Source organism: Rhinopithecus bieti, unplaced genomic scaffold (genome assembly GCF_001698545.2).
Source record: "Rhinopithecus bieti isolate Rb0 unplaced genomic scaffold, ASM169854v2 scaffold_13348, whole genome shotgun sequence".
NCBI classification, from domain to species: Eukaryota; Metazoa; Chordata; class Mammalia; order Primates; family Cercopithecidae; genus Rhinopithecus; species Rhinopithecus bieti.
This window is the reverse complement of record NW_016808764.1, coordinates 5893474-5906723: the sequence shown is the minus strand read 5'-3', so window position 1 is coordinate 5906723 and position 13250 is coordinate 5893474. Positions and strand designations below refer to the sequence as shown.

Sequence of the window (13250 nt, the reverse complement as noted above, 5' to 3'; positions counted from 1 at the left end):
AAAAAGAAAGAGTTCGAGACCAGCCTGGCCAACATGACAAATCTACTAAAAAATACAAAAATTAGCTGGGCATGGTGGTGGGTACCTGTAATGGCAGCTATTTGGGAGGCTGACACAGGAGAATCACTTGAACCCAGGAGGCGGAGGTTGCAGTGAGTAGAGATTGGACCACTACACTCCAGCCTGGATGACAAAGTGAGACTCTGTCTCAAAAAAAAAAAAAAAAAAAAAAAAAAAAAAAGAAAAGAAAACCCCCCGGCCCCTCCTACTTTGGAAAAAAAAAAAAAAGTGATCAGGAAAAGCTCCCTGGCCCCTTCCATCATGTGAAGACACAGCAAGAAGGTGCCATCTATGACCCAGCAAGTTGGCCCTCACCAGACACTGAATCTGCCAGTGCCTTGATTTTGGACTTCCCAGCCTCCAGAACCATGAAAAATAAACATCTGTTGTTTATCACCCACTCAGTTTATGACATTTTGTTATAGCAGCCTGGATGGACTAAGATAGTGGTGTGGGTTTCCTGTAAAAGGCTGGTTGCAACAATCTGAGGGGCAGGAGGACCCCACCCTGTGTGCACTCCTCCCTGTACCTTATTTTTTTTTTTTTTAATCTCAGGACATCCTGCAGATGACTCAGGTGCCAGCACCTTTTCTTCATCCCCAAGCAAAGAGAAACCATTTCTCCCGAAGAGAAACCTTGAACTTTGTCATCTCGGCTGTTGGGAAAGAAGGGAGTGCTTTAGGCCAAAATTGCTGGTGCTAAACACCACCCAGGAGGGCTGAGAAAGAAGGGAGTGATTCTGACAGGAGCCAGTGGGGAGGGTGAGTAAGTTGTGTGGGGCAGAGACCTGCCACCCTCTTCAACCCAGCCCTGCCCTCCTGTGGGCTCAACGCAGCCCTGCTGTGCCCATCTGGCTGGTTCTGAAATGGAAGATGAATCATGGCAAGTATCAGATAAGAGCTCAGACGAAAGCTACTGGCTGGCGATAAAGAACGCTGGCCACACCTTTCAGGGAGCATGTGCCAGGGTCCTTGGAAAACCTTGTCTGGTCTCCAGATGTGAAGCCATAACCCAGGTTCTCTCCATCTCCTGCAGCTAGCTCCAGGGAAGCCTCAACTGCCCTTAACAGATCTCGGCCGGGCAGGGTGGCTCATGCCTGTAATCCCAGCACTTTTGGAGGCTGCAGCAGGAGGATCACTTGAGGCCAGGAGTTAAAAACCTGGCCACATAGCAAGACCCCCTCTCTAGAAAAAATTTACAAATTAGCCAGGTATAGTGGTGCATGACTGTAGTCCCAACTGTTCAGGAGGCTGAGGAGGGAGGATCACTTGAGCCCAGGAGTTGGAGGCTGCAGTGAACTATGATGGTGCCACTGCACTCCAGCCTGGGCACCAGAGCAGGACCCTGTCTCTAAAAACAACCCAAAAAATAAGAAGACAAGAGATCCCATTCCTCAGAGATCAGCACAGCACACATCCCTGCCCCTCAGGCACTGCACAGAGAGCAGGCTGCAGGATCTGAAAGTGAGGCACTGGGGAAAATGCCCCTCAGAATCCTGTCTGGCCTCTTCTCCTGTTCCTTCCAAGGCTCTCATCTCTCTCAGCCTGCGTTTGGCAACCCCGACACCACGCATGGACCAATGCTCTGAGCAGAATCGCTATAGCCTCAGAACAGCTGCTTGTGCCTGCTTTTCTTCCTAACCATCAAGGGACCAAGGGGATTGTTCAGTTGGGCCCATCCAGGTTGGAGGATGCTGGATAAGAGCTGAAGTCCAGCCCGTGCTCCACCTGCCAAGTCGGGGTCCCCGGGGACTACAGCCACACAAAGAAGTAACTTTTCCTAAGGCCCTCAAAGGCGACACATGGGTTGCTGCAAAACATGGGCTTCTGCCTGGAGTCACAGTCAACAATGTTTGGCTGAGCTGGGCTATATTTTCTTTTCTCTTTTTCGTGCTCTTTTTTTTTTTTTTTTTTTTTGAGACAGGGTCTCACTCTGTCACACAGGCTGGAGTGCAGTGGTGCAATCGCAACTTACTGCAGCCTCCAACTCCCTGGGCTCAAGTGATTCTCCTGCCTCAGTCTCCCATGTAGCTGAGACCACAGGCACATGCCAGCATGCCCAACTAATTTTTAAAATATTTTGTAGAGACAGAGTCTCACCATGTTGTCCAGGCTGGTATATTTTCAAAAGAAGAAAGTCTCCTATCGCTTGGTTAGAATGTAAGTGTGCATGACGCCCCATATGGAAAAAAGATGCCATAAAGATACAGTTTGAAGGAAAGGCTTTACCATGATTCCCCTTACTGGGGAGTTGGTCAGGGCTTGGTTGCTGGAGCCAGGCTTTGGGTGTGCTCAGCAGTGCCATGCAACCTTGAACAAGCTACATGGTATCTCTGTGTCTCTGTCTCCTCATTTGCATAGAGAGGACAGTATGACACCTACCTCCCAGGGTGCTTAAAACAATGTGTAGTTCACAGCATTATGGGTGCATCAGCTCTTATTAGCTGTGGTTCGCTTCATTATGCAAGTAGAAAAATTACTGTCTTCTAAATACAGAAGGAAAACTGTAGCGTTTAAAATAAACAGGCTGGATACAGTGGTTCCGAACTGTAATCCCAGCACTTTAGGAGGCCGAGGTGGGAGGATCGCTCGGGCCCAGGAGTTTGAGACCAGCCTGGGCAACACGGTGAAACCATGTTGGTGAAACAAAAAATGCAAAAATTAGCCAGGTTTGGTGGCACACACCTGTAGTGCCAGCTACTCAGGAGGCTGAGGTGAGAGGATTCCTTGAGCCCAAACCAGTGAGGTTGCAGTAAGCCATGATTGCACCACTGCACTCCAGCCCGGGCGACAGAGCGAGACCCTGTCACTGATAATAATAATAATGATCATAATAAACAAGCTAGGCATGGTGGCTCATGCCTGTGATCCCAGCACTTTGGGAGGCCAAGGTCGGAAGATCACTTGAGCCCAGGAGTTCAAGACCAGCCTGGGCAAGACAATGTGACCGTCTCTCTACAAAAAAAATCTTAAAAAATGAACTGGTGTATGGTGGTGTGTGCCTGTAGTCTCAACTACTCAGGAGGCTGAGGTGGGAGGATCACTTGAGTCCAGGAGTTCAAGGCTGCAGTGAGCCATGATCATGCCACTGCCCTCCAGCCTGGGTGACAGAGCGAGACCCTATCTCAAAAAACAAACAAAACTCACTTCAAAATAAACGCTCGGCCGGGCGCGGTGGCTCAAGCCTGTAATCCCAGCACTTTGGGAGGCCGAGACGGGCGGATCACGAGGTCAGGAGATCGAGACCATCCTGGCTAACATGGTGAAACCCTGTCTCTACTAAAATATACAAAAAACTAGCCGGGCGAGGTGGCGGGCGCCTGTAGTCCCAGCTACTCAGGAGGCTGAGGCAGGAGAATGGTGTGAACCCGGGAGGCGGAGCTTGCAGTGAGCTGAGATCCGGCCACTGCACTCCAGCCTGGGCAACAGAGTGAGACTCCGTCTCAAAAAAAAAAATAAATAAACGCTCAAGGTATAGCATGGGTGGCGAAACCCTGTCCACGATTCAGAGGCATTTAACCAAATTGCTACAGGACAGGACTTCCATGTTTGAAACTGACCTGACCCACTTCCGGATTTTAGGAACTCAAATGTTGCATCTGTGCTGACTGCCTGTTTCCAGTACCTCCTGGGTGCTTGAGTCCAGCTCATGCTTGTTAAGAAGCTCTGAGAAGCTGTCTCTGAAAACAGAGGCCTTTTGTAGCAAAGGCAGACCAAGGATTGGAGCGAAAGATTGCTGGCTGTCTTTCTATTCTCAGAGACTAAGTACTTAATGCACAAGGGCTGACTTTGAGATGTACAAGGATGGACTTTGTGCCCATCATGATCTGGGCTCTCCTTGGGAACCAATTATACTACCATTTACTTAATATTTTTCTTTAAGTTGACTCACTGTTGTTTTTTACTTAAATACCTAGTTTAGTTTTGTCCTAAGCAAGAATGTCCACAAAATCACAGGTTGGATGCTACTAATTATATATGTTTTCTAATACTCTTCAACATAAATAATTACTAATGAGATGAAAAGCAATTGTCTGTGCACTATCTAAAAGCTATCTGCACGTGCCACTCTGCATGGGGTGACAGATTCAGCAAAGATCCTTTCTTGTCTTGTAAACTCACCAGATTAGATAAAACACCTTCCCACTTGTGACTCAAAGACAACTGGCCCTACTGACCCCTTGGCCCCAGCTGCCATGCCTGGCGGCTTCCTTACAAGACTCGTTCTGTGGGTTTCTCCACTGCTGGCTCTAAGACGATATAGGCCTCCATCCCAGCAGCCTGACACATGTCTTGCTAACCGATCCGGAAGACTCCAAACTCTAAGAAGGTGTGGTCATAGCTGCGAGGAAAACCTTCCTGATTTTTCTTTTCTTTGTGAATGTTCTTTTCAAAGAAAAACAAGTATGTATCTGGCCTTTGGAGGACTCATCTTGTCATGAGGCCAGAGGGGCTCTGGTTTGTCATTTTCTTGTTCACCGGCTGGCCAAGCACCACATTTTGATTTGAGAGGTGACCACATTTTGCGATGGCTAAATCCTCTCTGCCTAGCTTCTCTGTATGGATACAGACACACATGGCAAGGAACCTTAAACATACAAGAGCAGAAGCATTCCACAGACTACGATACAGGCACACAATGAGGTATTGGGGAGCCATGAAGAAAAATGGTTAGTTATTATTATTATTCTTATTATCATTTTTGAAAGGGAGTCTCGCTCTGCCTCCCAGGCTGGAGTGCAATGGTGCAATCTTGGCTCACTGCAACCTCTGCCTCCTGGGTTCAAGTGATTCTCTCTGCTTCAGCCTCCTGAGTAGCTGGGATTATAGGCATGTACAACCATGCCCAGCTAATTTTTGTATTCTTAGTAGAGATGGAGGTTTCACCATGTTGGCCAGGCTGGTCTTGAACTCCTGACCTCAGGTGATCCGCCTGCCTTGGCCTCCCAAAGTGCTGGGCAATTATTTTTGTTTTTTTAAACAATTATTTTTGTTTTTTTAAAAAGACTATGTTAGGCCAGGCATGGTGGCTCCTGTCTGTAATCCCAGCACTTTGAGAGGTCAAGGTGGCAGGATCGCTTGAGGCCAGGAGTTTGAGACCATCCAGGGCAATATAGCGAGATCCCATCTGTACAAAAAATAAAAACATTAGCTGAGCATAGTGATGCATGCCTGTAGTCCCAGCTTCTTGGAAGGCTGAGGCAGGAAGATTGCTTGAGTCTGGCAGTTTGAGGCTGCAGTAAACTATGACTGCACCACTGTACTCCAGCCTGGGCAATAGCAATAAAAGAACATAATAATCACTGGAGACTTGGGAGAGTAGGAGAGGGGTTAGGAAGGAGGACTTACCTAGTGGGTACGCTGTACACTATTGAGGTGACAGTTACACTGAAAACCCAGACGTCACCACTAGGCAGTATATCCATATAGTGAAACTGCATTTGTTCCCCATAAATTTGTAAAAATAAAAAATAATGACTGGGTGTGGTGGCTCACACCTGTAATCCTAGCACTTTGGGAGGCCGAGGCAGGTGGATCACTTGAGGCCAGGAGTTTGAAACCAGGCTGGCCAACATGATGAAACCCTGTCTCTACTAAAAATACAAAAAAATTAGCTGGGCGTGGTGGCATACACCTATAATCCCAGCTACTTGGGAGGCTGAGGCAAGAAAATTGCCTGAACCTGGGAGGCGGAGGTTGCAGTGAGCCGAGATCATGCCACGGCACTCCAGCATGAGTGACAGAGTGAGATTTTGTCTCAAAACAAACAAAGAAACAAAACAAAACACAAAAAAACCATGTGGGTTTATATGCATCTATGTGCATAGGAAAAATAATACAGATGGCATTAACCAGAGGTTTATAATGATTATCTCTGGGTAGCAGGATCTTGAGTTATTTTTAAAAAATTATTTTTAGTTTATCTGTGCTTTGGAACTTTCCTACAATGAACATATATTGCTTGCATCATAAAATAATAAATGAGCAGATAATTTTAATAGCAAAATGGAAAAAAGGTTATAATAGAATGCTGCGTGAAAAGACCAAGATTCTAAGTATATGAAAAAATCAGTAGTTAGGCAAAGATTATTGTAGGGAAGCAGGAAATACAGACTTAAAAAAAAGGTTAAGCTTCCAGGAATTTTTTTGTTTTGTTTATTTAAGAGACAAGGTCTTGCTCTGTTGCCCTGGCTGGAGTGCAGTGGTGCAATGATAGCTCACTGCGGCCTCAAACCCCCTGGCTCAAGAAATCTTCCCACTTCAGTCTCCTGAGTAGCTAAGTAGCTGAGACTACAGGTGTGTGGCATTTATTTATTTATTTATTTATTTATTTGAGACAGGGTCTCACTATGTTGCCCAGGCTGGTCTCAAACTCATGGTCTAAAGAAATCCTTCCGCCTCGACCTCTTAAAGTGTTGAGATTACAGGTGTGAGCCTCCATGTCCAGCCTCCTTCCTTGAATTTAGGTACAACCCTGGTATAAGGATCTGGGGAGATGCTGGATGGGTTGGAATTAAGTTTCTACTATTTGGCAGAACAGGGGTTTGTATAAGAAGTTAAGATCAGATGCACACTTTGACTTGCATTTTGATATTTATACCTGTTTTCCAAAATTGTGTTATTTTTATAGTTCAAAAAAAAAAATTCAAAAAACGAGGCTGGGCACGGTGGCTCATACCTGTAATTCCAGCACTTTGGGAGGCTGAGGTGAGCGGATCACTTGAGGTCAGGAGTTTGAGACCAGCCTGGTCAACATGGTGAAATCCCGTCTCTACTAAAAATGCAAAAATTAGCCGGGCATGGTGGTGCAGGAAGGTAATCCCAGCAACTCGGGAGACTGAGGCAGGAGAATTGCTTGAACCTGGGAGGCGGAGGTTGCAATGAACTGAGATTGCGCCCCTGTACTCCAGCCAGGGTGACAAACTGAGACTCCAGTCTCAAAAAAAAAAAAAAAAAGAAAAATTCATAAAAGTCACCAAAATGGACAGTGTTCAATCAACTAGAAAAATCTGCCTTAGGTCTCTAGCAGCCTGAAAACTCTTTTCATAATTTCTGGACCTGTTCTGCTGGGGACGGAGTGAACCAAAGAGGGATTTCAGAGGAGGTGGCTGCAACAGAGCTTGCATTTCCTGGATGGCTCCTTTCTCCCATACCCTTGTTGACAGAGTCTTATTGCTGTGTTTGCTTTCCTTATTGCCAGAGCACTCAGCTGCACCAGGCTTTATCCTGTACACTTAAAATTACACGGGAAAACACCCCGCCCACCAGGCCTCATGCCAGGAGCCATGTCATTGCGTCCCAATGGACACAGAGGACTGGAGGGGTGCCAACAGTGAGCACCTAAGCCCATGGTCCTTCCCTTCCCCAGTAATGGAAGTGGCCACTTGCCCAGGATGGGTGGTGTGTGTTGACAGCCAGCAGGGAAGAGTGTGGTCAGTTTCATCTGCTCCCTCCCTGCCAGTGCTGGAGGCAACTTTAGAGGGTAGTTTCTGCCAAAGCTTGGAAAATGCCAGGGGTGTGTGTGTGGGGTGGGGTGGGATGGGTAGGGGTGGAGAAGGGAGGTGGTTATTCCACTGGGAATAAAATGTGGTGTCCCAGAATAGAGTCAGAAAAATAAGGTCAACCTGATAATGTTTGGAGGCTCATGTAGGAGGATAAGCTATAGTTTCTCTTTCTCTGTTTCACTTTGGGAAACAGGAATGATCCTATTATTATTAAAAATGTACCAGGGGCCAGTGGCTCAGGCCTGTAATTCCAGCACTTTGAGAGGCCGATGTGGGAGGATTGCTTGAAGCCAGGAGTTCCAGACCAGCCTGGGCAATATAGTGATACCACTGTCTCTAACAACAACAACAACAACAACAACAACAACAACAACAACAACAACAAAAACAAAGAAATTAGCTGTGTGAAGTGGTGCATGCCTGTGGTCCCAGCTACTTGGGAAGCTGAGGCGAGGGGTTTGCTGGAGCCCAGGAGTTCCAGGCTGCAGTGATCTATTGATCTATGATTTTAGCACTGCACTCCACCCTGGACAACACAGCAAGACCCTGTCTCCAAAAAAAAAAAGTGAGTTTTTGAGTTAGATAGACTTGAGTGGCATCTTCTTCCCATCTCTTACTGGCTGGGTGGCTGGGTGATCTTGGCAAAATTGCATCACCTCTCTGAGCCTCAGTTGTCTCATTTGCAAATGAGGCCAGCAATAGTACCTCCCTCCTTGGGTTTTTGTTTTGTTTTCAGTGAGGGTTAAAATGCATATAAAGCTCTTGGCATGGTGTTGAATGAAGGTTGGCTACCGTAATTCACTAGGGAAAAAGAAGGATGAAATGTGTAGGTGGTTGCTGAGTTTAGATACTTAATTGCAAGGCTGCCTTAGAAAGGACTGGTGCTGGAAGGGGAATTTCCCAGCTTGCTAAAAGAAAGATTCAGTCTTTGGCCTGCACTTCCTTGAGGCTTAGCTATCTATGTCACACTCCTGTCAGAAACTTTTAAGGGCTACTGTTGTCTATAGAATAAAGGCCCCTCAACCCTTAGCTGGCTTCCAAGACACCTTGCAACCTGGTCCCAGCCTAGATGTCTCCTTTAATTCCTTGCACTTTGCTTTACAATGGGGTAGTGGTTAAGAAGTTGGGTTCGAACCCCAGCTTGGTCACTTACTGTGTGACCTTGTGGAATTTACTCACCCTCTCTGTGCCCTGGTTTCCCCATCTATAAAATGAGGGGAAAATAGTACTGACTTCATTGGGTTGATGTGAAGATTAAATCATAAATATTAAGCATCTAGCACAGTGTCTGGCATAGAGAGAGGTCAGTGCCTATGAGAGGCTTCTCAATTGCATCCCATACCCATGCAACCACACACTGGAGCCCATGGGTACCCTGGGAATTCCCACCACCACACTTTCACTCATGCTGTTACTCAGTCCTGGAGTGCAAAACCTTTACCTCTACCCACATATCCTCTACGTTTTTCCAGGCTCAGGTCCAGTGCCACCTCCTCCAAGAAGTCCTCTATGAATGGAGGTCATCCTCCCTCCTCCGTAGCCCCAGTTTTTTTTTTTTTTTTTTAGTTGAGATGGAGTTTCACTCTTGTCACACAGGCTGGAGTGCAGTGCCATGATCTCAGCTCACTGCAACCTCTGCCTCCCAGATTCTAGCGGTTCTCCTGTCTCAGCCTCCTGAGTAGCTGGGATTACAGGCATGAGCCTGGACCAAACCCAGCTAATTTTTTTTTGTGTGTGTATTTTTAGTAGAGATGGGATTTCACCATGTTGGCCAGGCTGGTCTCGAACCCCTGACCTCAGGTGATCTGCCCACCTCGGCCTCCCAAAGTGCTGGGATTACAGATTACAGGCATGAGCCACCGTGCCCAGCCCCCAGAATGTTTTCTGAGGACCAATAATGTGGATGGAGTTAAGACCACTGAACTGTACAGTTAAAAATGATCACAGTGTAAATTTTGTTATACACATGTATTTTCCACAATTAAATATTTTAAAAGACATATTGAATATTTAAAAACTCACAAATAATTTTTAATATTGATTATATGTTGAAGTAATATTTTGGATATATGGGTTCAATGAAATATATTAATAAAATTTGACCTGTTTATTTTTATTTTTTAAAATGTGGCTATGACAATTTTACATTGCTGGGCTGGGCACAGTGGCTTACGCCTGTAATCCCAGCACTTTGGGAGGCCCAGGCAGGCGGATCACTTGAGGCCAGGAATTCAAGGTTAGTCTGGGCAACATAGCAAGACCCTGTCCCTACAAAACATACAAATTAAAAAAAAAAAAAATTAACCAAGCATGGTGGCGTGCACCTGCAGTCCCAGCTATTCGGGAGGCTGAGGTGGAAGGATCACTGGAGCCCGGGAGGTCGAGGCTGTAGTGGCCCATGATCATGTCACTGCACTGTAGCCTAGGTGACAGCGTGAGACCTTGTCTCAGAAGAGGAAATAAAAAAAATTTTCAATTGCTTATGCCATTCCGATCTGTGGCTTGTGTTGTATGTATGTTGGATAGTGCTGACCCAGATCAATGGCTGGCACACTGTAGGCACTTAGATGTGGGTTTAATATGGGAATAAATACAGTTTTGCAGCCAAATAGGTGCTTTTCAGGCATAAAACAAACAAAAACTGTTGTATCTGGAAGGCTCCAAGGGAATGGGAGAGAGTCTGTGTCGGGGCAGTTTACATAACTAAATCATCATAATTAATATCAAGCGATTCTCTTGCTTCGGGCTCCCAAAGCGCCGGGATTACAAGTGTGAGGCACTGCGTCTGGCCAGTTTCTATTATTATGCTGATGATAGCAGCCACTGTCCGCGGAGTACCTAATGTGCCAGGAACTGTCACAGCACTTTCAGCCATCATCTCATTTAATCCTTGAGTCAACGCTCCAGGGAATCATGGCCTCTGCAGCATGGACAGCTGCCCAAGGTCCCCCGCTGGAGAGCGGAGAGCAGGGGTTTGCCTGAGGGCGGGTCCAGGCCTCCTAATACCCCTGCCTTTCCCAGGGTCCAGGCTCTGTGTGCTGTCTTGTCCTATGGGACTTGATGGCCCTGTCTGGGATGGACAGCAGACACCAGCCCTGCTCACATCCCCACCCACAGGCAGGGTCTTCAGAGGAACAGGGAGCCCCAGTGAGGGGCAAGACGATGCTGCTGAGAATCCAGGAAAAAGGCCGAGCACCATGGCTTGTGCCTGTAATCACAGCATTTTGGGAGGCTGAGGCAGGTGGATCATTGAGGGTAAGAGTTTGAGACCAGCCTGGCCAACACAGCAAAACCCCGTCTCTAGGAAAAATTCAAAAATTAGCTGGGCATGGTGGCACACACCTGTAGTCCCAGCTACACAGGAGGCTGAGGCAGGAGAATAATCGCTTGAACCCGGGAGGTTCAAGCTTACACCACTGCACTCCAGTCTGGGCGACAGAGTGAGACTCTGTCTCAAAACAATAAAATAAAATAAAGTCCAGGAATAGAATTCAGGAATTCCTACTCTCTGATCTCCTTAAGCTCACTCATTCAGATCTGGCCACCAGCACTCTCAAGTTCAAGGACTCCGGGAAACCGGCTGGGACTTAGGTGGTCATTCTTGTTCAAGGCAGTTGAGGCGATAGCTCTGGGCCCAGCCTGACCCAAGAGAGGGCCCTGCCCTTGTCCCTGAAGCTGCAGCAGCCACAGCTCTCTGGGGGGGGGGCGGTGTGGCCTTCCCCTCCCATCCCTGGGGCTGAAGCTGAAGGCCGGGGCCTACCCAAGACCTCATACCTGGGGCTCAAGTTCATTTGTGTAGAGGCCCACGGTGGTGTCTAATGTGAGAGCTCCTCAGAGGGGGCCTCGGCTGTAAACTGCATGGATCAGAACCCCCTGGAATGGGGAAGAGGTTTGCAACACATGGACGAGAACTTCCGCTGCCTCCCAATTCCAATCATGTCTGTAAGTCGTGGGTTGAACTTGAGGAAACTGCTTGAGTCTGGTCAGAGACAGTTGACCGAGGAAGCCAACTGAGACCTAGTCCTCAGAGAGAGTAAAAATCCCACCTTCTGTGGACTGCGGGGCTCCCCCACCCTAGGGGAGAGTCAGTGCAGAGCTGAGAGCAGGGGTTCTCCAAGTCTGGTCCCCAGACTGGCTGAAACAGCATCATCTGAGAGCTTGTTAGAAAGGCAAATCCTCTGTCTCCCCCTGAGGCCTCTGGGTTTTAACTAGCAATCTGGGTTTTAACAGCCTTCCAGGAGGCTCTGGCCATGCTAAAGTTTGAGAACCTCTGGCCCACCATCTTACTCTTCCAAGTAGGGCACCAGAACCAGCAGCACTGGCATCATCAGCTTGTTAGAGACACAAAAGCTGGGGCCCACTTGATCTACTGAATCAGAATCCACATTTTAACAAGACCCCTAGTGACTCGTGTGCATGTTAACATTTGAGACGTGGCCAGGCAAGGTGGCTCATGCCTATAATCTGAGCACTTTGGGAGGCTGAGGTGGGAAGATCACTTGAACCCAGGAATTTGAGACCCCTGTCACTACAAAAAAATACAAAAATTAGTTGGGTGTGGTGGCGTGCGCCTGTAATCCCAGCTACTTGGGAGGCTGAGGCAGGAGAATCGTCTGAACCTAGGAGGCGGAGGTTGCAGTGAGTTGAGATTGCGCCACTGCACTCCAGCCTGGGCGACAGAGTGAGACCCTGTCTCAAAAAAATTAAAAAATAAACTGTTTCCTAGATAATTGGATAATACGTGCAGCAGAGTTTGGGAGCCACAAAGCTAGAGCAAGAGTCAGCAAACTTTATTGGGAAAGGGCCAGACAGCAGTATTTTAGGCTTTGTGTGCCATACAGTCTACGTTGTGGCCACTTAGTGCTGCCATCATAGTGCAAAAGCAGCCATAGATAGCATGTAAATGACTGGGCGTGGCTATGTTTCAATCACACTTCACTTATGAACACTGAATTTTGAATTTCATTTGATTTGCATGTGTCATGAAATGTGATTTTTTTTTTCAACTATGTAAACCATTCTTAACTCACAAGCTGCACAAAAAACAACTGGTGGACCAAACATTGGCCTTTGGGCCATAGTATGCAGACTCCTAGGTTGGAGGAATTAATTGAGGGCAAAGAAGCCCAGATTGGGCTGGGTGCAGTGGCTCACACCTGTAATCCCAGCGCTTTGGGAGGCCGAGGCAGGTGGATCACGAGGTCAGGAGATTGAGACTGAGACCATCCTGGCTAACATGGTGAAACCCTGTCTCTACTAAAAATACAAAAAATTAGCCAGGTGTGGTGGCACGTGCCTGTAGTCCCAGCTACTCAGGAGGCTGAGGCAGGAGAATTGCTTGAACCCAGGAGGCGGAGGTTGCAGTGAGCCGAGATTGCGCCACTGCACTCCAGCCTGGGTGGCAGAATGAGACTCTGTCTCAAAGCAAAACAAAACAAAACAAAACAAAACAAAACAAAACAAAACAAAACAAAATAAAACAAAACGACACCAGATGGCAGGCCTCCTCCTCCTTTCCTGGTGTTTGCACACAGAATCGCCCCTGCACAATCTCAGAAACCTTAGCACTTGATTATGAAAAAGTTATGTTGAAGGCCGGGCGCGGTGGCTCAAGCCTGTAATCCCAGCACTTTGGGAGGCCGAGACGGGCGGATCACAAGGTCAGGAGATCGAGACCATCCTGGCT

At 47.4% G+C, this 13250-nt stretch overlaps 1 protein-coding gene across 3 annotated transcripts in view; it reads right to left on the bottom strand.

Moving 5' to 3' along the window:
• The window catches only part of SCNN1B (sodium channel epithelial 1 subunit beta), an 85683-nt gene that overhangs the window by 52198 nt on the left and 20235 nt on the right, over positions 1-13250 (bottom strand). The window contains exon 2 of one of the 3 annotated variants that reach the window (XM_017887145.1): positions 8744-8768. The exons of the other annotated variants lie outside the window; for them this stretch is intronic. Coding sequence (XP_017742634.1) covers positions 8744-8768 — 25 coding nt within the window. The remainder of the gene's footprint in view (positions 1-8743; positions 8769-13250) is intronic. 3 annotated transcript variants of the gene reach the window in all.